Source organism: Salvelinus namaycush, chromosome 20, assembly GCF_016432855.1.
Source record: "Salvelinus namaycush isolate Seneca chromosome 20, SaNama_1.0, whole genome shotgun sequence".
NCBI lineage: Eukaryota > Metazoa > Chordata > Actinopteri > Salmoniformes > Salmonidae > Salvelinus > Salvelinus namaycush.
In genome coordinates this window covers 42,420,155-42,447,906 of record NC_052326.1, presented here as the reverse complement: position 1 = coordinate 42,447,906, position 27,752 = coordinate 42,420,155, and the positions used below count along the sequence as shown (strand labels likewise).

Sequence of the window (27,752 nt, the reverse complement as noted above, 5' to 3'; positions counted from 1 at the left end):
TTACCTTCTACAGGTACCAACCTGTTTGGGTTTACCTTCCGGGACTTACCCTATACTTTATGGTACTAGCAGGAACCAACCTACAATGGGATTTACCCGATAGGACTTACCCTCTACAGGTACCAACCTGTTTGGGTTTACCTTCCGGGACTTACCCTATACTTTATGGTACTAGCAGGAACCAACCTACAATGGGATTTACTCGCTAGGACTTACCCTCTACAGGTACCAACCTGTTCGGGTTTACCTTCCGGGACTTCCCATATACCACAAAGCTACGACCGGTCGTAATACAATGGGACTACTGAATAAGCTCAGGCTTTCTAGGTCCGTATCTTTTAATTGGTTCAGACTTCGACTCTCATCTCCCCAAGATGTCAGAACTAGTGATAACAGGTGTAGGAACTGTGCCTACTGTTGTGACGTTGTATTGATTAATATGAGGACTGCTGCTCGACGAATGATTAACGGTTCATAATTACGTGATTAAATGAATCAGGCAACTGTTAACTAATTAACCTGGGGCACCATGGGAAAGTTTTAGCTTTATTGAGTTTCTATTTCCCAAATTAACTCGAAGAATATCGATTTTACACCAGTCGTTAATTAATTAATTTCCTCTACAGTCTCATTCTGAACAGTCGCATAATCCGGGAATCCGCACAAACCCGTGTCTCACCAAATATGTACGAACCACACCAATTGAGTTGATTATTTATTTGCTAACAAGCTTAAATGGTAATATAAGATACACATACACAAACACACAGTCTAGGCTATTGATTAGAACTTAGTACGATAAAACAGGTCCCTAGCGGGCCAACACAATATGACACGTTACACAAAATGGGGATTTCAAAAGAGAGAGAGAGAGAAAAAAAAAACTAACCTTGCCCTGAACTGCCCCTCATATGGGTCAGAATATAATGATGTAATTACGTGTTGAATGTCTCCGATGGGTTGTCTCTGCGTGGACCGGATTCCGACTTCTCTGATGACGGTCCGTCTTCGGTTACCAGGTGTAACTCTCTGTTTCTCCTCACAATGTCAGTGTCCTTTCTCTTAGTGGTCTGGTTCCTCACCCTTGCTCTAACAAGGGGTCTTCGGAGGAGGGCTAATCAGCCGTGTGGATGGTTCCAGCGTGGGAAGGGAAACAGTGTAGACACACGATTCCTTGGAGAGCGGTGACCAGGTGGTCCTGCTTGAATTCACCCCCTTTAGATACAGCTACTCGTCCGTAGCATAGGTTATTAAAAGGTTCCTTTGTCTTCTTCAACATCGTGTTCCGTTTTGGGTTTGCTGACCACTCAGACCTTGGCTGCAGCTCAGGGTCACTTATTCTGGTATGTTAATTCATAACTCACATGTTTTATACCCTCGGGTCAGAAATGGGCATTTCCGCCTTTATGGCAATTCTCTGGGCGTACTAAGTTACGAGGCAAGGTCTGGATTTTACTCATATCCAATTTAGACAACTAACTTCACATTTCATCTTTACAAAAAAAAAAATTTGGTCTGGACATTTTCCACACAACGTACAATATGCAAACATCGGGCACATATTAGGAAAACTCTTAAAGTTACAATGTTTTTGTTATAACGTCATCCTTTAACTTTTAATAACATAACAAAAATGACATACATTTTCATATTCCATCTATTGTCATTACCACCATTGTGGCTGACGAAACCTATTGTCCCAAAGTCCATTTATTGCATGTTAATGTTCTGAGGCCGGTTCTCCATAGTGAGAGGACAAAGGAATTTTGTCTGCTGCCTTAAGATTTACAATGGGCGTGAGGTGTCATAAAAAAAAACATCTCCATACCTCTCGATCTCCTCCCCTCTGGCGGGTGTGAGAGATCTCTCTGTACGATTGTGGTCCACAGTAACCTGACCCGAACAGGCCAGTCATGACACAACCTTATTTCTGATGCCATCTCCTGTTTTACTGATTTGGAATCTCTAGTTCGACTGAAAATCGTGGTGAACCCTGCTCGCAGTGCCGACTCTTAGGTTCTAATTCTCAGAGTAAAAACTCAACAGACACTATGAAAGCTCAAACCAAGTTTATTTTTCCCAGAGGGTCAAAACAGCTGCATTAGACAAAAATATGTTTATAATAGTTGTGGTATACAGTTGAAGTCGGAAGTTTACATACACCTTAGCCAAATACATTTAAACTAAATTCCCTGTTTTAGGTCAGTTAGGATCACCACTTTATTTTAAGAATGTGAAATGTCAGAATAATAGTAGAGAGAATTATTTATTTCAGCTTTTATTTATTTCATCACATTCCCAGTGGGTCAGAAGTTTACATACACTCAATTAGTATTTGGTAGCATTGCCGTTAAACAATTTAATGGGTCAAACGTTTCAGGTAGCCTTCCGCAAGCTTCCCACAATAAGTTGGGTGAATTTTGGTCCATTCCTCCTGACAGAGCTGGTGTAACCTAGTCAGGTTTGTAGGCCTCCTTGCTCGCACACGCTTTTTCAGTTCTGCCCAAAAATGTTCTATGGGATTGAGGTCAGGGCTTTGTGATGGCCACTCCAATACCTTGACTTTGTTGTCCTTTAGCCATTTTGCCACAACTTTGGAATTATGCTTGGGGTCATTGTCCATTTGGAAGACCCATTTGCGACCAAGCTTTAACTTCCTGACTGACGTCTTGAGATGTTGCTTCAATATATCCACATAATATTCCCGCCTCATGATGCCATCTATTTTGTGAAGTGCACCAGTCCCTCCTGCTGCCACCCCCGTGCTTCACGGTTGGGATGGTGTACTTCAGCTTGCAAGCCTCCCCCTTTTTCCTCCAAACAATTACAATGGTCATTATGGCCAAACAGTTCTATTTTTGTTTCATCAGACCAGAGGACATTTCTCCAAAAACTACGATCTTTGTCCCCATGTGCAGTTGCAAACCATAGACTGGCTTCTTTATGGCTGTTTTGGAGCAGTGGCTTCTTCCTTGCTGAGCGGCCTTTCAGGTTATGTCGATATAGGACTCGTTTTACTGTGGATATAGATACTTTTGTACCTGTTTCCTCCAGCATCTTCACAAGGTCCTTTGCTGTTGTTCTGGGATTGATTTGCACTTTTCGCACCAAAGTATGTTCATCTCTAGGAGACAGAACGCGTCTCCTTCCTGGGCGGTATGCAGGCTGCGTAGTCCCATGTTGTTTATACTTGTGTACTATTGTTTGTACAGATGAACGTGGTACCTTCAGGCGTTTGGAAATTGCTCCCAAGGATGAACCAGACTTGTGGAGGTCTACAATTTTTTTCTGAGGTCTTGGCTGATTTCTTTTGATTTTCCCATGTTGTCAAGCAAAGAGGCACGGAGTTTGAAGGTAGGCATTGAAATACATTCACAGGAACACCTCCAATTGACTCAAATTATGTAAATTAGCTAAAGCCATGACATACTTTTCTGGAATTTTCCAAGCTGTTTAAAGGCACAGTCAACTTAGTGTATGTAAACTTCTGACCCACTGGAATTGTGATACAGTGAATTATAAGTTAAATAATCTGCCTGTAAACAATTGTTGGAAAAATGACTTGTGTCATGCACAAAGTAGATGTCCTAACTGACTTACCAAAACTATAGTTTGTTATCAAGAAATTTGTGGAGTGGTTGAAAAACGAGTTTTAATGACACCAACCTAAGTGTATGTAAAATTCCGACTTCAACTGTATGTACCCCACTTTGGGTGGAGTCTCCTCCTTCTTGCTAAACTGTCACGCCCTGGCCTTAGTTATCTTTGTTTTCTTTGTTATTTTAGTTAGGTCAGGGTGTGACATGGGGGATGTATGTGTTTTGTATTGTCTAGGGGTTTTTGTATGTTTATGGGGCAGTGTTCAGTCTAGGTGTATGTGTGTTTATGGTTGCCTAGATTGGTTCTCAATTAGAGACAGCTGTCTATCGTTGTCTCTGATTGGGAACCATATTTAGGCAGCCATATTCATTAGGTAGGTCGTGGGTGATTGTCTATATCTTTACGTTAGTTGCTTGTGTCTGCACTTTCGTTTTATAGCTTCACGGTCGTTTGTTGTTTTGTTTAGTTTGTATAGTGTTCGTTTCGTTTTCGTCTTCAAATAAAGAAGATGTATTGTTATCACGCTGCGCCTTGGTCCTCCTCTCTTCCACGTTACGACGATCGTGACATAAACGTTGTATCTTTATTGCTAGGCAGGAAACTAAGTGATACGGGTAATAAACTTTTCTTCTCCCTTAACGTGACCTGACCTGTCCTCGACTATGTCAATATGTATTTGTTGTAAATGTTTTGGCATCAAACTGGTAGCAGTTGTGAAAAAAGTAAATAGTTGGAAGATTTGCAGAGTTAATTGAAAATAATGCCATGTTGATTAGATGCTTTTTTAATATTTATTAATTAGGCTATTTTCTTTTGAACCATATGGTCAATCTACTAGAAACTCATGGACAATATGCTCACAGATATAAAAAATAATAATACACTTAAGTTATTCAAGTATAAATAAAACATTTAAGTTAATTTCCAAAATTACTGAAGATTCCAAATTACCGGTAGCTTTGCAACCTTATATATATTTCCACACTATCAAGTTGGAATAATACTGTGAAATTGTGTAAATGATAATTCCCTTTTAGTGTAAGAGCTGTTTGAAAAGACCGCCTAAAATTTCAGCCTGTTTTGGTGGGATGGAGTTTTGACATCACCAGGCAATAAATTAGTTGATTGACCAATAAGAAAGAGTTCAAAACCTCTCTGCCAATAACAGCTAGTTTTCAGTTTTCCCCACCCCACCCAGACCACTTCTAATTGAAAACAATCACAGTAAGGTACATAATTGTTACCCAGAAATGGTTTGATGAGATAAAAACGGCTGCATTGGGCAGTGCATAAGACACTTTGTAGGTTAGAATTCTGAACAGGTGTTTCAGCTGGGGTATATTCATTACACAGATTCTGTTGCAAAACATGTTTGCAACAGAAACAGTTTACTCCAAATGGTAAACATTTTGCAAAGAAAACAGAGTTTCTTTTGGACAAATTCAGATAGGTCCCATTTCATTTTGTTTGGTTCTTAAACGGTTTATGTTGCAAGACATAATGAATGAACCTCAGATCTGAGTCTGAATGGCATATGACCTCCCTATACCCAGCATGTGTATAGCCTTCAGAAAGTGTTCATACCCCTTTGACATTCTACATTTTGTTGTCTTACGGCCTGAATTTAAAATGTATAAAATGTTTTTATTTTCTCACCCAGCTACACCCAACACCCCATAATGACGAATTGAAACCATGTTTAGACATTTTCGATTTTTATGAAATATCTCATTTACGTAAGTATTCACACCTCTTTGCTATGACAGTCCAAATTGAGCTCAGGTGCATCCAATTTCTTTTGATCATCATTGAGATGTCACTACAAGGGGAGAGAGCTTGGCTTTCGGTTGGTTGGAGAGAGTCCTCTGAGACATGCAGCCCCGGGGGGGGGGAAAGTTATAACGATAGAATAGAAGCATGGAGAGGTCAGAGATAGCCAGACTTATAAATTGGGCTAAGGAACAGAAGTTGGGTTTTGGCAAAACACATCAGTGCGTGCTCTGCAAGCAATACAGCGGATGAAGGCACGGCAAGAGCGTGGTGAACGGATAGACGTGGTTATGGACAGAGAGGAGGAAGGAGAAGAGACGGTTGCAGTGGGAAGATGTGTGTTGTGGAAGAAAGACGCCAAGTACAAACCGTGTTCTGCTGTCTCTGATCGCTCAGAAATTGAACCTGAAGAGAGTGAGGATGAATTGCCTCTGGTGGAAGGTGTGGTGAAGACCTCCAAGTCCGAGCCTCACCTCAATGGTGATTCCGGCCCAGTGGGAGTGACATTTTTGGAGAAAGTGGATCTCTGCCTTTTGGCTGACCCATATGTAGTCTAAGGCTGGGTAGAAAAAAAGTTTGGTACTGTTAAATCGGTGAAGGTAGCTCGGAGTGGACTTGTGATGATTTTCTGGGTTTCTTCCATCCAGAGGGAGTGGGCGCGTCACGTCACGTGACTCGGGTCAAGACCTGTGACTTGCTTTGCTCTCTTGAGCAGAGCGCCTTTGAAAGGAGTGATTACAGGGGTGGTTGATGTGGAGCAACTGAAATGGAAAATTCCCTGTGTCTGTGACGCCAGCTGTTTGGTGCGACGCAGACCCGGTGGCGAGCGTTTTGAAACTGAGAAGACAGTCTGTCCTTTTGAGTTTTGAAGCATAGTCTTTACCTGATAAAGTCATGTTAAGATATGTCAGTTATCCAGTGAGAGCTTTTGTGCCGAACCTATTAAGGTGTTTCAGGTGCCAAGATTATGGTTATGTTGCAGTGTGTAGGAGGGAGATTCCTAGATGTGAGAAGTCTACAGTAGGGCATGTAACAAAGGAATGTGTAGTATCGGTGGAAAAAACTGTCAATTGTGGGGAGCCCATGTTTCTGGGGATCAGAAGTGCCCGGTGCGAGAGAGACAGGTTGAGGTTGCCAGAGTAGAACAGAAGAGTTCTTATGCTGAGTCAGTGAAGAGAGTATAGGATGATGGGTCAAGGGTGAGTAGTAGGCCCAGGTGTTACGCACGCCTCTGTGAAGAGGGAACGCAACACCCTGCTGCAACTCAACTCCCTGTGAAGTGAAATAGGTATGAACTGTAGGTGTGAGGAAGGATGACAAAAAGGCAGATTTGACCGCTTATTAGGATTTATTTCCTTATGGGGTAATATGGGGAAAAGGGGCTGGACGGAACCAAAGCAAAGAAAGTAAATATCAAAGCTCCCCCTCTCCTATCTAACCTGCCTACCCACTACTTACCTATCTTAACACCACCTGGTGCCCTAACCAAAATACAGGGGGTGGTCCGCCCAGGTCTTACCTAGTGTGCCTAGACAGTGAATATACTACGGGTATATGTATGCCCGCGGGCCTCTTGCCTAAGCACTCCCTAGGCGCCTTCCCCTTCCCCCCTGGGAACAAATGAAACAGAATAATTATTAACAATTTCACAAACACTCAGAAACACAGGACATCAATGAGGCTCTGTCTGACTGAGCAACAAACTCACAGAATATACCAACTGCTCCCAGCAACACCTAACACAGTAAATTACCCCAAAGCCATCAGCCTCCTCTCTCAGCAAATATCTCTCTCACAATCAAACTCTCTGCATTCCTCAGCCTTCAATTCTCTCTCTCTCTCTCTCTCTCTCTCTCTCTCTCTCTCTCTCTCTCTCTCTCTCTCTCTCTCTCTCTCTCTCTCTCTCTCTCTCTCTCTCTCTCTCTCTCTCTCTCTCTCTCTCTCTCTCTCTCTCTCTCTCTCTCTCTCTCTCTCTCTCTCTCTCTCTCTCTCTCTCTCTCTCTCTCTCTCTCTCTCTCTCTCTCTCTCTCTCTCTCTCTCTCTCTCTCTCTCTCTCTCTCTCTCTCTCTCTCTCTCTCTCTCTCTCTCTCTCTCTCTCTCTCTCTCTCTCTCTCTCTCTCTCTCTCTCTCTCTCTCTCTCTCTCTCTCTCTCTCTCTCTCTCTCTCTCTCTCTCTCTCTCTCTCTCTCTCCTGAACAGAACAGAACACTGGCTTTTATATCTTCAGGTGGCAATAGTAATTAGAGTCAGCTGCTTCTTGACGAGGGGGCGGGGTCAGCTCTCCAATCATCCATTAGCCATTGAGTCGACCAATCAGCTGGTTGGGGAGTTTACAGGAATTTCTCCTGAAACACACACGCTCAAATACAAACCAGCACACAGAAACTGGGGAACGTAACACCAGGCCAAAACAGAGTGATACTGAAGCCCAAATTCGTAAGTTTGGCTTCTTAGCATTCATTGTCATGGTTATCAACTGTACTGCAGAAATGGAACGTAAATCACAGAAATATATGTTGTGGTGGCAGCTGCAGAGAAGTACTTAAAAACATATTTCATAGTTGTATATACAGTGAGCTCCAAAAGTATTGGGACAGTGACATATTTTTGGTTGTTTTTTCTCTGTACTCTAGCACTTTGGATTTGAAATTATACAATGTTAGGTTCAAATCCAGACTGTTAGCTTTAATTTGAGGGTGTTTTCATCCATATCGGCTGACCCGTTTAGAAATTACAACACTTTTTGTACATAGTCCCCTGCATTTTAGGGGACAAAAGAATTGGAACAAAAGCACTTATGTGTATCAAAGTAGTAAAAGTTATCAAATCAAATGTAATTTGTCACATACACATGGTTAGCAGATGTTAATGCGAGTGTAGCGAAATGCTTGTGCTTCTAGTTCCGACAATGCAGTAATAACCAACGAGTAATCTAACCTAACAATTTCACAACAACTACCTTATACACAAGTGTAAGGGGATGAAGAATATGTACATAAAAATATATGCATGATTGATGGTACAGAACGGCATAGGCAAAATGCAGTAGATGGTATAGAGTACAGTATATATATATGAGATGAGTAATGAAGGGTATGTAAACATTATAATAAGTGGCATTGTTTAAAGTGGCTAGTGATACAATTTTTCCATTATTAAAGTGGCTGGAGTTGAGTCAGTATGTTGGCAGCAGCCACTCAATGTTAGTGATGGCTGTTTAACAGTCTGATGGCCTTGAGATAGAAGCTGTTTTTCAGTCTCTCGGTCCCTGCTTTGATGCACCTGTACTGACCTCGCCTTCTGGATGATAGCGGGGTGAACAGGCAGTGGCTCGGGTGGTTGTTGTCCTTGATGATCTTTATGGCCTTCCTGTGATATCGGGTGGTGTAGGTGTCCTGGAGGGCAGGTAGTTTGCCCCCGGTGATGTGTTGTGCAGACCTCACTACCCTCTGGAGAGCCTTACGGTTGTGGGCGGAGCAGTTGCCGTACCAGGCGGTGATACAGCCCAACGGGATGCTCTCGATTGTGCATCTGTAAAAGTTTGTGAGTGCTTTTGGTGACAAGCTGAATTTCTTCAGCCTCCTGAGGTTGAAGAGGCGCTGCTGTGCCTTCTTCACCACACTGTCTGTGTGGGTGGACCATTTCAGTTTGTCCGTGGTGTGTACGCCGAGGAACTTAAAACTTACTACCCTCTCCACTACTGTTCCGTCGATGTGGATAGGGGGGTGCTCCCTCTGCTGTTTCCTGAAGTCCACGATCATCTCCTTTGTTTTGTTGACGTTGAGTGTGAGGTTATTTTCCTGACACCACACTCCGAGGGCCCTCACCTCCTCCCTGTAGGCAGTCTCGTCGTTGTTGGTAATCAAGCCTACCACTGTAGTGTCGTCTGCAAACTTGTTAAGTATTTGGTCCCATATTCCTAGCGCACAGACTACATCAAGTTTGTGACGACACATTTGTTTGTATTGTATTTGCTATTTGTTTTGGTTGAGGTTCAGATTATTTTGTTACAGTAGAATTGAATGGTGAATAAGTTATTTATGCCTCTAACTTTCTCACTCATCATTTTTCATGATTCATTCAGGATTATCCGTAATCATGGTAGCATCCATACTAATGTAGAAGTTTTTATAAACATATTCTATTCTTACTTACAATAAAAGTGAATCCAAACTGACACGATACATTATTTACTATTAATTTCTATCGGGCGTGTCGTGGAAATTCTATACAGGGACACTCGAAGTCAATCTTAAATGAGTCATTGTTTATTAACAGCAAGCTGGAGAGGTCACAGTCAAACTGAGATGCATAAAGTACCGGTCTGAAGTGAGCTCCATTGGGGCAGTCCCGTTAGTTCTCTGATACACTACTTACACAGACATATATTTGCATGATTTAGCTTATTCATTATTCATCATTAATTCATCATTAACGTTTTATTCATGCATGTGACCGACCAACATCTCACGAGGATTCTTCTGAGACTGCTGAGACGTTGAAACTGAGATATGCCTTTCAAAACAAGGTTCTGGGCGTACTGCCAAATTGCAGATACTGATAGTGAGGATTCCTCCCAGGCACATTCATTCGTCACTTGCATGAACACAGAAATTGGTTATTAGAAAAGCACAAACATAAAAATGTTCCATCACAGGCGCAACTGCATCCAAAAAATGTGTACAGTCACAAGCATAAGTAGTCATTGCGTGCTAGGAATATTGGGCCAAATACTTAACATTTTTCACTACTTTAGTACACATATAAGTTAATTTGTCCCAATACTTTGGTCCACTAAAATGGGGGGGGACTATGTACAAAAAGCCCTGTCATTTCTAAACGGCTCACCCGATATGGATGAAAATACCCTCAAATTAAAGCTGACAGTTTGCACTTTAACCTCACAGTCATTGTATCATTTCAAATCCTGGAATACAGAGCCAAAACAACAACAAAAAATTGTCACTGTCCCAATAATTTTTGAGCTCACTGTAGGTGTAGGGTTAGTTGGTAGTACAATTTCTGGTAACACAAACATCATTTGTCATAGCCTGTCATAATATAGTCATAACAATGTCATGACCCATATATTTACACTTGATGTGACATATATTGTGTTATTTTGTGGCTGGTTATTACACCTACATGTGTCAAAACCCACATTTTTTCAAATTAGTTTTTTCCCTACAAAGAAGTTTACTTACGTTTGAAAGTTTCTCTTAAATCCTTTGTTTTTGTTGTAATTAATTCTTAACAGTCATGTTTTTTTCTTCTCATATTTAAAATAACTTGTAGAAAATTTACTTTATGACACTGTCAAGAAGCATTATGACCATCATAATCATATAAGCCAGAAAGGCCTATCACGTACATGCCCTTATATCAGTCACCAGTCAAAAAGAGGGTGTCTTGTCCTGGTACTGAAATCTGATCCTGCATTCATCCCAGTCATCAGCAACAGAGCATTGGGTTAGATCAGTGCATGACTGACATCATTGTATGCGCAATTACAATGATAATTTAACATGATCAATTTAAAAAAACGTTAGCTATATCATAAACATACTGTTGACATGTAGGCTATGGTGTGATGGAATGTTTTGCTTTGTGTGATAGGTTTTGTGGGTTTTTACACTCTTGTGTAGGTGTCATAACCAGCCATAAAACAACGCGATATATGTCACAACAGGTCTAAATATATGTCATGACAGTGTTATGACCATATTATAACAGGTTATGACAAGTTAAGTCAGCTGTTATGACATGGTTATGACTGTGTCATAACGTGTTATGACGCTGGGTGTCAAGTAAAGTGTTAACCAAATGTTGACATTTTCCCCCTTCCTTTTTTATTTTCGTATCACAAAGTGTAACGTGATTGACCACATACTACCGCACAGTAGGTGGCAGCATGCACAAACAAAATGTGCGAATGCCGTGATAACTAAGACGAACAAGAAGACATTACTACAACTTGATTGGAGTCCACCTGTAGTCAATTCAATTGTTTAGACATGATTTAGAAAGAAACACACCTGTCTATATATAGAGCCCACAGTTGACAGTGTATGTCACAGCAGAAACTATACCATGAAGTCCAAGGAACTGTCTTTGGATCTCAGAGATACAGTGGAAATGTGATGAGGCATATATCTGGGGAAGGGTAGAAAACTATTTCTAGAGTGTTGAAAGTTTCCAAGAGCACAGTTGTCTCCATCATTGGGAAAATGAAAAAATATGGAACTACCCAGATTGACTAAAGCTGGCTATCCGAACAAACTGTGCAACCGGGCAAGAAGGAACTTGGTCAGGGAGGTGACCAAGAACCCAATGACCACTCTGACAGAACTACAGAGTTCCTTGGCTGAGATGGGAGAACCTGCCAGAAGGACAACAGTCTCTACAGCACGTCTGTAGACTGTGCACGTCTGTAGACAATGACTGAGATCATAAGGCAAAAGATTCTGTGGTCTGATGAGACAAATTAAATAATCTGTCCTGAATGCAAAGTGCTATGTCTGGAGAAAACCAGGCACAGCGCATCACCTGTCTAACACCATCCCTACCGTGAAGCATGGTGGTGGCAGCATCATGCTATCTTTTCAGCGGCAAGGACTGGGAGACTGGTAAGGATAGAGGGAACAATGAATGGAGCCAAATACAGGAAAATCCTTGATGAGAACCTGCTTCAGAGTGCAAACAACCTTGGACTGGGACAGAGATTTATGTTCCAACAGGACAATGACCCTAAGCATACAACCAAAGCAATGCTGGAATGGCTTCAGAACAAGAATGTGAAAGTCCTTGAGTGGCCCAGCCAAAGCCCAGACTTGAATTCCATTTAAAATCTGTGGAAAGACTTGATGGTTGCTGTTCACTGCCGCTCTCCATCTAACTTAACAGAGCTTGACAAAATCTGCAAGGAAGAATGGGAGAAAATCCCCAAATCCAGATGTGCAAAGCTGGTAGACATACCCAAAAGTGCTTAGACAAAATATTGACTCAGGGGTGTGAATACTTATGTAAATTAGACATTTCTCTATTCAATTTTCAAGAAATTTGCAAACATGTTTTTACTCATAATGGGCTATTGTGTGTCGATGATGAGAGAAAAAATGTATTTAATCAATTTTGAATTCAGGCTGTAACAACAAAATGTGTAATAAGTCAAGGGGTATGAATACTTTCTGAATGCACTGTAGTATTGAATCTCTCAAAAGTCCTCTGTATACATTTTCTTACCAATGATGAATGATTTTACTGTTATTCTCTGTTCCACTTTCATTACTCAGTAATGTCCAGTAGAACAGGGATCAAACATCCCTCCTCCTGGAGAGCAACTGGGTATGCAGGCTTTTGCTCCAGCCCTGCTCCAATACACCTGTTTCAGCTAATAGAGCAGGGCTGGAGCAAAAGCTTGAAAGTGATTGTTCTACTATTTTGTTTGCAAAGGAGGTCTGGCAATCTGGTGGTGAATGGATTAGATGAATAGTGTTAGGTGAAATCTTAAATAATTATGGACGTGTTTGGGCAGACTATAAACTTGTTGTGATGGATAAAAACCAACTGGTTATTCAAGCTGATTTCAAGACCACATTAATGCATTTTCAGTTCTCTTTCTGCCTTGTGAGAATAAAAATTGTGAAAAGTAATTTTTCCTGCATAATCAACCTATTCTGAGAACAATTTGGACGTGTCGTTTGAGAGATTGAGTTTTGAAGAGCCAAATGCGGCATGTGTATAACTACAACCAGTTGGCAAGTTGTAAATTTCAGTGTCCTAGTTCAAATTAAATTGTATTGGTCACATACAGATGTTTTTTACTGATCTTTACAGGAAACCTACTGATCGTAACAGTTTGTTGAGGGCTGATAGTTGTCACCCGCTTTCCTTGAAAAACAGTTTGCCCTACAGCCAATTCTGTTGAATCAAAAGATTGACAGAAATATGGCTGAGATGCAAAAAATTCAAGGAGAGGGGGTACAAAAAATGGTCAGATTAATACTGCCATTGAGAAAATTCAAAACAAACCGAGACATGATCTTTTTCAAGGTCAGTCTCGCAAAAAGAAGCGTTCTTGTGTGTGCTCTGAACAAATTAAGGGAATCGTTCACAAACATTGGCACATTCTAAGATCCGATGACAGTATCGGTAATGTGTTTTCGGACCCTCCCTTGATCATATTCTCGCGGGGCAGAAATCTCAGAGATTAATTGGTAAACTCTGATTTACTGCCCCAAAATATCCCTGCACAACGTCTATTTACGCCCCTACTGGATGGAAACTAAGTGTAATGGCTGTGCTCAATGCAATGGCACTTATAAATGTAGATCTTTCAAACATCCCTTAAACAGGGAAACAGATCCCAATCAAAGGTGTTATTACGTGTTCCACTACGGCAGTTATTTTATAACTTGTCTTTGTGTGTAATGACTCTCGTGGGTTGAAGAAGGAGACCAAGGTGCAGCGTGGTAGGCATTCATGATTTTTAATAAACTGAACACCGCAACAAAATAACAAAGTAGAAAAAACGAAAGCGCACAGTTCTGTCAGGCAACAAAACAGCTAAACAGAAAATAACTCCCCACAAAACCCAAACGGAAAATCACAACTTATATATGATCCCCAATCAGAGACAACAATAGACAGCTGCCTCTGATTGGGATCCACACATGGCAAAAACAACAAAGAAATAGAAAACATAGAATCTCCCACCAGAGTCACACCCTGACCTAACCAAACATAGAGAATAAATAAGGATCTCTAAGGTCAGGGTGTGACATTGTGGTAAAAACTGTGGGTAAAACAAAGCGCAAATGAAAAGTACGAATCCCTGCATTATATCGGCATCGAACATGTCATCCTCCCTAGGAGAGGGGGTGACCTCGACAATTTTTTAAAACAAGAGGCTGGCTGGATCTTTATTTTAAAGACCCTTGTTCCCGTCGGTCTCAACATAGACTGATCTGAAGCAATTCTTGTCATATTGCTAAATATTTGGAGGCCTAAGTAGCCAAATTGAATGGATAGCATATGATCATAGATACATGTTTTTGGTATGTTATTTTTATATCTGAAATTTAACCAATGAAATCTCTCAAAACGCAGACTGTGTTGAAGTAATGTTAGAGAGAATACAGTAGACGGCACACGTCAAACGTGTGATTTATGACCCTATGTCATGGGTCGTGTGTATGCCTATATATGGGCATCCTGTCAGGACATCCTGGCGGGAAGTTCTCGTGTTCTAGGGAGTGCCCATATATGGGCATCCTGTTCCCACGCTTTAGAGTGTGTGTTAATTTATGCATATATTGCATCTATTCCTTTGAAGTTGTCATGATTGATGTGTAGGGAATATTTTTTATTTATTTTTTTCCACCGTCAGTCTGCACTTTCTTAACGTAATACTTGATGTTTGCAAAAATAAAAATTCAAAATGAAAATGAAATGTCATTATTTGAGAGGCTCATTAACATTATTGTACATCAGAGGCAAGAAGGACTGTGGAGTAGATGTTGAAAAACATTTATTATACCCCATCTGTTACGTACGCCTCTGAGAAGAGGGAACGCAACACCCTGCTGCAACTCAACTCCCCGTGAAGCAAAAGAGGTATGCACTGTAGGTGTGAGAAAGGACGACCAAAAGGCAGAATTGACCGCTTACTAGGATTTATGTCCTTACACGGTAATATGGGGAAAAGGGGCTGGACGGAACCAAAGCAAAGAAAGTAAATATCAAAGCTCCCCCTCTCCTATCTAACCTGTCTACCCACTACTTACCTAACTTAGCACCACCTGGTGCACTAACCAAAATACAGGGGGTGGTCCGCCCAGGTCTTACCTAGTGTGCCTAGACAGTGAATATACTACGGGTATGTATGCCCGCGGGCCTCTTGCCTAAGCACTCCCTAGGTGCCTTCCCCTTCGGGAACAAATGAAACAGAATATCAAACAATACTCAAACAAACAAAGGACATCAAATAAGCTCTAGCTGAGCAACAATCTCACACAGAACATACCAACTGCTCCCAGCAACAACTAACACAGTACATACCAACGCTTTCTGATAAACAACCAACACTATATCACAATCAAATTCTCCAGCAATGATCTCAGCCTGCCTATGATCTCTCCCTTCTGAACAACAGAACACTGGCTTTTATAGCTTCAGGTGGCAATGGTAATTAGAGACAGCTGTATCTTGATGAGGGGGCGGGGTCAGCTCTCCAATCATCAATTGGGGCCGACCAATCAGCTGCTTGGGGAGAATTTCAGGAAGCCATCTCCTGAAACACACACTCAAATACACAAACTACAACACAGAAACTGGGGAACGTAACACCCTCTAACCAAGGGTCTTAAGGGGGTAAGGAGCAGTTACAGAGAGCTATAGCCGAAGAAACAGGTAGCCGGTTAGGCGCTGCTCAAGTGAATGAATGGTTGGCAGAGCAGGACGCTTATACTCTGCATAAACCTGTGCATAAACAATTTCCACAAAATAGAGTTTTTTCTACTCATCCCATGTCCCAGTTTCAGGCGGATCTATGTGACATGCAGGCCCTTGCAGATAAAAATGATGGAAATCGCTACATGATAGCGGTTATAGATATTTTCTCTAAAATAGCATTTGTAAGGGTCTTAAAAAATAAGAGTGGGGCCGAGGTGACCCGGGCCTTTGACTCTATCTTGAAGGAAGGAGGCGCACCCAAGAAAGTGCAGACTGATGGCGGAAAATAATTTTTTAATAATACTTTTCAGAAACTCATGAAGAAGCATAATATAGTACATTTTGCTACAGGTTCGGATTTGAAAGCTTCAGTTGTTGAACGCTTTAACAGAACTTTGAAGGAGAGGATGTGGAAATATTTTACAGCTCACAACACGCATAGATATATCGATATAGTTCAAGATTTAGTAAAGGGTTACAACTACAGCTACCATAAGAGTATACGGATGAAGCCCTCCGAGGTCTCTTCTGAAAACTCTTTCCAAGTCTTTAAAAATCTGTATGGTTTGTTCCCCCTTCGCCGTAAGAAAAAACTTGATTTTAAATTCATAGTGGGGGACTTGGTACGTATATCCAAGTTGAGGGGTGTTTTCAACAAAAAATATGAGCAAGGTTACAGCGATGAGTTGTTCACAGTTACCGGATGTCTACCACGTATACCCCCCTGTCTACAAGTTAAAAGATTATGATGGGGAGCTTATAGAGGGTTCCTTTTATGAGAAGGAACTCCAGAAGGTACAGCTGGGTAAAGACAAAGTCTTTCACATGGAGGAGATTCTGGATCAAAAGAGAGAAAAGGGTAGAAAATGGGTGTTGGTCCGTTGGAAAAACTGGCCCCAAAAGTTCAACAGCTGGGTTAACTTAAACCCTCATGCATGATAAATACAACATCATTCGCGTGTACACAGGAGTGCATCATGGAACACCACGGCTTCTACCCGAGTCTCCCCAGTAGTGCGTCTGCACATATATATATGAATAACCAAAGTTCAAATTATACAACCAATTTTCCAAAGCCTATAGAGTTATCAGAGGCGTGGGAAGTAGGTCTCAGCGAGATTACATACCTCCATAGTTGGTATAATATCGAGGATAAGGACCGGGATTTTTATTGCAAAATGATATCGGAACCCCCGAAACTTATAAAGCTTAAAAAAGGGTTCTATAGAACCGTCGACAGGATCATCTCAGAGTTGAACGAATTCCTAACCCTGAACAATATGGAAATACTCTTGATCTACAACCCTATTCATAAACGTGTACAAATCTCAGGGGCTGCTGATTGGGGTATAAAGACCAGTGGTAATTTAGCCTACATGTTGGGGATGGGTCCCAATAAATGGACGTATGTGAAAGATAAATTATTCCCATTCCCTGCGGATATACATGCAGGGTTTTACAACATATTTGTGTATACCGACATCATATCCTATCAAAGGGTAGGAGGCAGTTATGTGCCCCTCCTGAGAACAGTTCATATAGAGGGGAAGGATGGTGATGTAGTCACTGTTAACTATGACAAGCCACACTATGTACCTGTAAGCAAGAAATATATTGAAAACATTCTGGTTGAGCTTAAAACGGATCAGAACGAAAACATAGAATTTACTTATCGTAAAACGATTGTAAAACTCCACTTTAGACCCACCAAAACCTCTCTACATATCTAATATATTATTAGTATTATATATATATATTTTTTTTAATAAACATAATACAAATAAATTAAAATGGTTATGGTGCACAACCACCATCTCGACCCAAACCGATATGTCTCATATTAGGTTGATCAAGTGGGTAATGGATTACCCGGCTATCATGGATCCCCTACCATGTATGGTTCGGGGATAGGAGGTCTTTTTCGTAACCTCTTTAGGATGGTTTTACCATTTATGAAGAGAGGCCTCAGCATACCCAAACCACATTTAAAATCAGCGGCAAAAAATATTGTAAGTGAGGTTGTAGCCAATGCTATGACCCGAAGGGCGTCACCAGATGCCGAGCATCAAGAAGGCTCGGTGCTTATGCTGTTGTCTCGAAGACCAAAAAAGAGACCTCCGGGTATAAGGTGCAGGCCGGCACCTAAAAAGCAGAGGTTAACCGTTAAAAGAAACTCAGTAAGTCAAAGACGAGGTAAGGCGAGGAGGTCTGGACCAAAAACGGCAAAAAGAATACTCGGAAGTATTTTCTAAAAGAACAAGCAACATGGCTCTTTTACACCGCATGTCCTCTGAAGCTATGAAGACAGAACTCGATCTTTTCACGGCCCCCTTAACCCAATTTTCAATAGATAGGTCCTGTTATGTGGAGATAGCCCCACTCTCTGCCATTTTTGACAACGGTCCTATATAATTTTTCGTACCAGGCCACGGTGACAACTACCTGGACCTCAACAACACCTTATTGCATTTACGTCTCAAAGTGACCAAAAGAGATCTTTAGGGGTGCTGTAGCTCGTTGAAGGTTTTTGTTTTAAAGTTTGAATCTGTTGACGAAGCTTATAGTTGGGTACACCCGATGGGGGAATGTTGAGGATTGCCACGGCCTTAATCTTGTCAATAGGGGGGCGCTGTTTTCACTTTGGAAAAAATCGTGCCCAAATTAAACTGCCTCGTACTCTATTCTAGATCGTACAATATGCATATTATTATTACTATTGGATAGAAAACACTCTCAAGTTTCTAAAACTGTTTGAATTATATCTGTGAGTAAAACAGAACTCATTTGGCAGCAAACTTCCATACAGGAAGTGAAAAATCTGAAAACAAGGCTCTGTTTCAGGGCCTGCCTATTCAACTGGCTTTTATTTATCGATATGGATGCACTTCATACGCCTTCCACTAGATGTCAACAGGCAGTGGACGGTGGAATGGGGTGTCTAGCTTGATCTGAGGGCGAACAAGAGCTTTTGGAGTGACATGTCCAGTATTTTCTTTGTCTTCGACGGCGCGCTGGGGACCTCGACATTGTCTTCTGAAAAGCGTTCGGTATACACGGCGAATATCTCCGGCTCTGATTTTATTTGATACATATGATAATAACATCATAAAGTAGGTTTTTTCAACCGAGTTCTATCAGTTTATTCAACGTTTATTGGGACTTATGGAGTTTTCCGTTCTTTGCGCCAAGAGAGGATGGGAATGTTAGCAACCTTGGCTAGCATTGTGGTGCGAATTCGACAGAAGAAACGGACATTCTAAAACCAAACAATGATTTATTCTGGACCAAGGACTCCTTGTACAACATTCTGATGGAAGCTCAGCAAAAGTAAGAAAACATTTATGATGTTATTTCGTATTTCGGTGTAAAATGTTGACTCCTATTCTCCGCCATGTTGGTGAGTGCTGTCTCACAATAACGCAAGCTGTATGTTATGGTAAAGTTATTTTTAAAAATCTAACACAACGGTTGCATTAAGAACCAGTGTATCTTTCATTTGCCATACAAGTATTTTTATGTAAAGTTTATGATGAGTTCTTTGGTCAGATTAGGTGAGTGTCCAAAATATCTCCGGAGATTCTGGTGAATCGTTGCTACTTATTCACAATGTATAACCAGGATTTGTAGCTATAAATATGCAAATTTTCGAACAAAACATAAATGTATTGTATAACATGATGTTATAAGACTGTCATCTGATCAAGTTGTCCAAAGGTTAGTGATTAATTTTATATCTTTTGCTGGTTTTTGCGAAAGCTACCTTTGCGGTGAATAAATGCCTTTGTGTGTTTGGCTATTGTGGTAAGCTAATATAATTCTATATTGTGTTTTCGCTGTAAAACACTTAAAAAATCGGAAATATTGGCTGGATTCACAATATGTTTATCTTTCATTTGCTGTACACCATGTATTTTTCATAAATGTTTTATGATGAGTATTTATTTATTTCACGTTGCTCTCTGTAATTATTCTGGCTGCTTTGGTGCTATTTTTGATGGTGGCTGCAATGTAAAACTATGATTTATACCTCAAATATGCACATTTTCGAACAAAACATAAATGTATTGTATAACATGTTATAAGACTGTCATCTGATGAAGTTGTTTCTTGGTTAGTGACTAATTTTATCTCTATTTTGTCGGTTTTGTGAAAGCTACCTATGCGGTGGAAACATGGTGAAAATATGCGGTTGTGTGTTTGGCTATTGTGGTTAGCTAATAGAAATACATATTGTGTTTTCGCTGTAAAACATTTAAAAAATCGGAAATGATGGCTGGATTCACAAGATGTTTATCTTTCATTTGCTGTATTGGACTTGTGATTTCATGAAAATTATATTATATGATTACCCTGTCCCGTTAGGCTAAGCTATGCTAGTCAGCTTTTTTGATGAGGAGGATCCCGGATCCGGGAGGGTGATGAAGTAGAGGTTTTTAATACATATTTCTGTGACGCGTTACATATAAAGAAGCCAAGTGAAACAGTTCAGCAGTGTCTCGCACAATGTTTGCTTCATAATGTCGCCTTTATAGATAAGTCTCTCCACTAACCTTTTATTTGTGTTTCTTCATGGTTCCAAGGTGCTGTCATTTAACATTTCCACTCTTGCAAAACGACTGGTTTGATGATAGTGTTGGTTTGTGCCTGTTCAGGTTATTTGCTTTATTTTACATGGAGCAGTTTCAAACCTTCTGGTTTCTTTTCTAACTTACTTTATGTATTTCAGGTATCATTTATCTGATTTAAATAAACACAACACTGGTGAAAGCATATTTATTTAATTACATTACAAGCAGATAATGTTTCAATCTTTTACGGATCTTTGTCAGGTGAAAATATTGTAGGACAGCGTACGTGTCACGGACATCCATCATGTCTTATTATTTTGATCTCTGTCCAGCATACACTTTTATTTTAATTTGATTTCATCTTTATTTAACCAGGTAGGCTAGTTGAGAACAAGTTCTCACACAAATGGCAACAGGACCTCATTCCAACAGTATTGTTCATATACTGTATGTCTCCTTTGATGTGGTGGCAGTTTGTTTAGCCAAACTAAACCTCCATTCACTTCTCCTATCCCAGTGTCCCACCAGACAGTTTCAGAGTCCGACTTCGTCCGCTACCCCGGGATCAACGACACAGAGGTCCTCACCTGTGAGTGTTCCAACCACGCCTGTCAGAAGGTCTTCTGGTTCCGCACTCTCCACAACAACCTCGACATCCAGTTCCTTCTCAGCCTCAACAATGCTGGCCGGACCAGCCACGAAGCCAGTGTGGACGAACACCGGTTCCAGGCCAGTAAGCGTGATACGGGAAGCAAGATGACTTTCACACTGCGCCTCATTAACATAAGGTCAGAGGACGCAGGGCTTTACACCTGTATGCTCCAGAACCAGAAAGAGAACAAGCTGTGGAGGCCAGGAGTTCTACTCAGACCTGGAGGTGAGAGGAACCCATTCCCCTGCATGGCACTGACGCTTCCCATTCTTCTTATGGCTGATTAGAGATGAGAAGATTCCTGAATGAATCCAGAATTCCTACATTTCTGACCTAAAACTAGTTACACAACAATGGAATGCACTCTCTTACACTATACTACATTATTAATATTTTAATTGCCCGAGAACAGACCAATTTCTTGATTTTCAATATTCTCCCGAAACAGTTTAATTCAGATTTCGCTTTGTATCTCTTCACAGAGTTGGGTTGGAATTCATTTAATTTCTAGTGAAGTCAGGACGTCAGTGGGCAATTCAGCCTTATTATCAAAAAGAAAAACCAATTAGAAGGTACTATTCCTCTGTGCCAGTTGAGTTAACGTCTAAGTTTCTTCATCTGTCCTAATCCCTCTCCATTATCTTTTGTGCATTTTGTGTCTCTCACAGTGTTTCTTATATCCATCACATTGTGTATTTTTGTGACCCACCAGAAACTCGGCCAACATTACTCCCCATCACAAAGCCCCAGCCCCAAGGCATCCCAAACAGCACCCCAAACGGCCGCTGCACCAAAGGCAACTATCAAACCCCAAAAGGTAAGATTCATAAGTTTAACAAGTCTGTCCAATAAGTTGTTTATTGTAACAAGTTGAATGTTTTTTATTTTTTAAATTTTTTATTTCACCTTTATTTAACCAGGTAGGCTAGTTGAGAACAAGTTCTCATTTGCAACTGCGACCTGGCCAAGATAAAGCAAAGCAGTGTGACACAGACAACAACACAGAGTTACACATGGAGTAAACAATAAACAAGCCAATAACACAATAAACAAGTTAATGACACAGCAGAAAAAAGAAAGTCTATATACAGTGTGTGCAAAAGGCATGAGGAGGTAGGCAATAAATAGGCCATAGGAGCGAATAATTACAATTTAGCAGATTAACACTAGAGTGATAAATGAGCAGATGATGATGTGCAAGTAGAGATACTGGTGTGCAAAAGAGCAGAAAAGTAAATGAAATAAAAACAGTATGGGGATGAGGTAGGTAGATTGGGTGGGCTACTTACAGATGGACTATGTACAGCTGCAGCGATCGGTTAGCTGCTCAGATAGTTGATGTTTAAAGTTGGTGAGGGAAATAAAAGTCTCCAACTTCATCGATTTTTGCAATTTGTTCCAGTCACTGGCAGCAGAGAACTGGAAGGAAAGGCGGCCAAATGAGGTGTTGGCTTTGGGGATGATCAGTGAGATATACCTGCTGGAACGTGTGCTACGGGTGGGTGTTGTTATCGTGACCAGTGAACTGAGATAAGACTTATAGATGACCTGGAGCCAGTGGGTCTGGCGACGAATATGTAGCGAGGGCCAGCCGACTAGAGCATACAGGTCGCAATGGTGGGTGGTATAAGGTGATTTGGTAACAAAACGGATGGCACTGTGATAGACTGCATCCAGTTTGCTGAGTAGAGTGTTGGAAGCTATTTTGTAGATGACATTGCCGAAGTCGAGGATCGGTAAGATAGTCAGTTTTACTAGGGTAAGTTTTGCGGCGTGAGTGAAGGAGGCTTTGTTGCGAAATAGAAAGCCGATTCTAGATTTGATTTTGGATTGGAGATGTTTAATTTGAGTCTAGAAGGAGAGTTTAAAGTCTAGCCAGACACCTAGGTATTTATAGTTGTCCACATATTCTAGGTCGGAACCGTCCAGGGTGGTGATGCTAGTCGGGCGGGCGGGTGTGGGCTGCGAACGGTTGAAAAGCATGCATTTGGTTTTACTAGCGTTTAAGAGCAGTTGGAGGCCACGGAAGGAGTGTTGTATGGCGTTAAAGCTTGTTTGGAGGTTAGTTAGCACAGTGTCCAAGGAAGGGCCAGAAGTATACAGAATGGTGTCATCTGCATAGAGGTGGATCAGGGAATCGCCCGCAGCAAGAGCGACATCATTGATATATACAGAGAAAAGAGTCGGCCCGAGAATTGAACCCTGTGGTACCCCCATAGAGACTGCCAGAGGTCCGGACAACATGCCCGATTTGACACACTGAACTCTGCCTGCAAAGTAGTTGGTGAACCAGGCGAGGCAGTCATTAGAAAAACCAAGGCTATTGAGTCTGCCGATAAGAATACGGTGATTGACAGAGTCGAAAGCCTTTGCCAGGTCGATGAAGACGGCTGCACAGTACTGTCTTTTATCGATGGCGGTTATGATATCGTTTAGTACCTTGAGCGTGGCTGAGGTGCACCCGTGACCGGCTCGGAAGCCGGATTGCACAGCGTAGAAGGTACGGTGGGATTTGAAATGGTCAGTGATCTGTTTATTATTGGCTTTCGAAGACTTTAGATAGGCACGGCAGGATGGATATAGGTCTGTAACAGTTTGGGTCTAGGGTGTCACCCCCTTTGAAGAGGGGGATGACCGCGGCAGCTTTCCAATCTTTAGGGATCTCGGACGGTACGAAAGAGAGGTTGAACAGGCTGGTAATAGGGGTTGCAACAATGGCGGCGGATAGTTTTAGAAAGAGAGGGTCCAGATTGTCTAGCCCAGCTGATTTGTACGGGTCCAGGTTTTGGATCTGCTGTCTGGATTTCGGTGAAGGAGAAGCTGGGGAGGCTTGGGCGAGTAGCTGCGGGGGAGGCGGAGCTGTTGGCCGGGGTTGGAGTAGCCAGGAGGAAGGCATGGCCAGCCGTTGAGAAATGCTTATTGAAATGTTCGATTATCATGGATTTATCAGTGGTGACCGTGTTACCTAGCCTCAGTGCAGTGGGCAGCTGGGAGGAGGTGCTCTTGTTCTCCATGGACTTTACAGTGTCCCAAAACTTTTGGGAGTTAGAGCTACAGAATGCGAATTTCTGCTTGAAAAAGCTAGCCTTTGCTTTCCTGAGTGTATTGGTTCCTGACTTCCCTGAACAGTTGCATATCGTGGGGACTATTCGATGCTATTGCAGTCCGCCACAGGATGTTTTTGTGCTGGTCAAGGGCAGTCAGGTCTGGAGTGAACCAAGGTCTATATCTGTTCTTAGTTCTGCATTTTTTGAACGGGGCATGTTTATCTAAGATGGTGAGGAAATTACTTTTAAAGAATGACCAGGCATCCTCGACTGACGGGATGAGGTCGATATCCTTCCAGGATACCCGGGCCAGGTCGATTAGAAAGGCCTGCTCGCAGAAGTGTTTTAGGGAGCTTTTGACAGTGATGAGGGGTGGTCGTTGGACCGCGGACCCATAGTGGATACAGGCAATGAGGCAGTGATCGCTGAGATCCTGATTGAAAAGAGCGGAGGTGTATTTGGAGGGCAAGTTGGTCAGGATAATGTCTATGAGGGTGCCCATGTTTATGGATTTAGGGTTGTACCTGGTGGGTTCCTTGATGATTTGTGTGAGATTGAGGGCATCTAGCTTAGATTGTAGGACTGCCGGGGTGTTAAGCATATCCCAGTTTAGGTCACCTAACAGAACAAACTCTGAAGCTAGATGGGGGGCGATCAATTCACAAATGGTGTCCAGGGCACAGCTGGGAGCGGAGGGGGGTCGATAACAGGCGGCAACAGTGAGAGACTTATTCCTGGAGAGGTACATTTTTAAAATTAGAAGTTCAAACTGTTTGGGTATAGACCTGGAAAGTATGACAGAACTTTGCAGGCTATCTCTGCAGTAGATTGCAACTCCTCCCCCTTTGGCAGTTCTATCTTGATGGAAAATGTTGTAGCTGGGTATGGAAATCTCAGAATTGTTGGTGGCCTTCCTAAGCCAGGATTCAGACACGGCAAGGACATCAGGGTTGACGGAGTGTGCTAAAGCAGTGAGTAAAACAAACTTAGGGAGGAGGCTTCTGATGTTGACATGCATGAAACCAAGGCTTTTTCTATCACAGAAGTCAACAAATGAGGGTGCCTGGGGACATGCAGGGCCTGGGTTTACCTCCACATCACCCGAGGAACAGAGGCGGAGTAGGATGAGGGTACGGCTAAAGGCTATCAAAACTGGTCGCCTAGAGCGTTGGGGACAAAGGATAAAAGGAGCAGATTTCTGGGCGTGGTAGAATAGATTCAGGGCATAATGTACAGACAGGGATATGGTGGGGTGCGGGTACAGCGGAGGTAAGCCCAGGCACTGAGTGATGATAAGAGAGGTTGTATCTCTGGATAAGCTGGTTATAATGGGTGAGGTCACCGTATGAGTGGGAGGTGGGACAAAAGAGGTATCAGAGGTATAATGAGTGGAACTAGGGGCTCCATTGTAAACTAAAACAATGATAACTAACCTAAACAACAGTATACAAGGCATATTGACATATGAGAGAGACATACAGCGAGGCATAAAGTAATCACAGGTGTTGATTTGGAGAGCTAGCTAAGACAACAACGGGTGAGACAACAACAGCTAATCAGCTAAAACAACAACAGGTAAAATGGCGATGAATGGGCAGAGAGGGTCGGTTAACTACACACAGAGGCTGAGTTCGCGGCTGGGAGCGACAGATAAACAAAATAAATAAATAAATAAATAAACAGAATGGAGTACCATGATTAAAACCACTTAGCATTCCAGATAGATGCAATGGCTTAGGACTGTTGTGAACGTGTGCTCTAAACCAGAACATGTTGGTAAATAGAGTACATAGAATGCTTGATTTAAGTGAACTGAGTAATTCTTTATTTGACAGTCCTGTTTCTACTCGTGTTTAGGGGACTGTAAAATAAAGTGTTACCCAAGAGTGTAAATTAAAGTGTTTCCTATTTATTTAATAGGAAATAATATGATAGCAATGCCAAAGAAACATAGTTTGTCAGCTACTATATCAAATACGTAGTGATGATTTTTTCAATTAATCCCAAAGAAACCAAATTGTAATTATTACAAAGTGATTAGGTAATAACCACTGTAAAATAAAGTGTAGCTATGAACAAAAATTCTATGTACACTTTTCTGATGCCCAATTCCACCATCAACCACTGCAGTCAACTTTGCCCATTTCTTTTGTTAGGACACAACATCAAAAATAAACAATGTGACAGACATTCAATGCAATGACAGGAGTTGAAATAAAGTTAAGGGTTTTGTATTGTCTGACGACAATGTACACATGCCTTCTCTCTCTCTCTCTCTCTCTCCTTTTTCTCTTTCTCCTTTTTCTCTCTCTCTCTCTCTGCCTGTGGCGTGGTCTGTGGTCGCTCTGCGGTTGTTTTGTTTCAGCGTCAAGATGAGGGACTCAAAGTTTAAAGAACAACGAGATAGAGAGAGCAAAAGCATCTCAATGTGCGCAGCGCTCTCTCTCTCTCTCTCTCTCTCTCCTCTCTCTCCTCTCTCTCTCTCTCTCTCTCTCTCTCTCTCTCTCTCCTCTCTCTCTCCTCTCTCTCTCTCTCTCTCTCTCTCTCTCTTTCTCTGTCACACAGGAAATGGTCTTGTTCACTCGTCGAGACCCGAAGAACCACCGACGACAGATGTTTTTATCACACCATTCAAATGCTACAGGTGTGCATGCTGTTTTATACAAGCGTTATCTTTGTGTGTTTATCATGTAGACTAATATTGTGGTTAACATCAATAAATACTTTTTATATACAGTGTTACAGAATGTCCCTGCTCTCCGCAATGTGAAGTGAAATAGTGGAGAGCAGGCTTGATTATGTTTCTGTGTTTAAACACACACAGTGAGATTAAAAGTCTCCTACTCAACAGCTAAACAAGGAAATACCACACACACGTCTGGTCCCTGTGATAAGATGACAGTATGTGGACATTAAGTCATTCTATTTTTTTTGTTTTTTACAGCTTTTATTTATCATCAATACATGTTGCACAAATCCAATAATCATAACATTAGGCTACCGCAGCAGAATGTATAGCATTGGTGCAATACTAGCACATACCAGAGTAATACTGCTTCAATATAAAGGTTTTATATATGATACATCCCCTTAATTACAAATCCATAGCCAGAGACGTTAACATTGTGAACAGAATCCTAAATGTTTTCTTTTAGACAGTTGGAACTTCAGGTTGGTTCATCGTTGTAATGAACAAAGAATAGAAAAGTAAGATGATGATAAAACAGTCTTCAGATTCATAAAGTGGAAGGAGATCCCTGTAAGGACACATACAGTAAATACAGCACTGTCTCTGCGTCTGCAGTGTGGGCGCTCTGAATTACTCCAATGGTCCTTTCCTGTGAGGCAGATACAAACAATCAAAGAAAGTCAAATACACAGAGATGAATACAGAGACAAAGACAGTGTCAATTATAGAGAAAGTGATCAATCACATGCAATCGTATTCATTGTGATCTAAAAGGCCAAACTGATCCTATTCTGAGACACTTTATGAATACAGGCTCAGATCTACTTCTGAGAAAAAGATGAAGTCCCCGAGATTGATACAGCAGCAGGAAGATATATTTTATCGTGTTGTGAGAAAAGGGTAGAGGAGGAGAGGAGAAGTGGAAGATGTCATCACAGATTTGTGAAGTTTACACGAGAACTTACTTGGCAAACT

The 27,752-nt window shown here is 41.5% G+C and overlaps 1 protein-coding gene across 1 annotated transcript; it reads left to right on the top strand.

Moving 5' to 3' along the window:
• Positions 1 to 5,660: 5,660 nt before the first annotated feature.
• LOC120064835 lies at positions 5,661 to 26,548 on the top strand. Its single transcript, XM_039015431.1, has 4 exons — positions 5,661 to 5,850; positions 20,907 to 21,266; positions 21,754 to 21,858; positions 26,454 to 26,548. Exons 1-4 carry the CDS (start codon positions 5,661 to 5,663, stop codon positions 26,462 to 26,464), a joined length of 666 nt encoding a protein of 221 aa, XP_038871359.1. The 3' UTR covers positions 26,465 to 26,548.
• Positions 26,549 to 27,752: the final 1,204 nt, after the last annotated feature.

Excerpts from the sequence above, each read along its gene's own strand:
- LOC120064835 (XM_039015431.1), top strand. The coding sequence starts at position 5,661 with ATGGACAGAGAGGAGGAAGGAGAAGAGACGGTTGCAGTGGGAAGATGT. Across the intron at positions 5,851-20,906 it reads GTCCGAGCCTCACCTCAATG|TGTCCCACCAGACAGTTTCA; the intron begins GTGATTCCGGCC and ends CTCCTATCCCAG. Across the intron at positions 21,267-21,753 it reads AGTTCTACTCAGACCTGGAG|AAACTCGGCCAACATTACTC; the intron begins GTGAGAGGAACC and ends GTGACCCACCAG.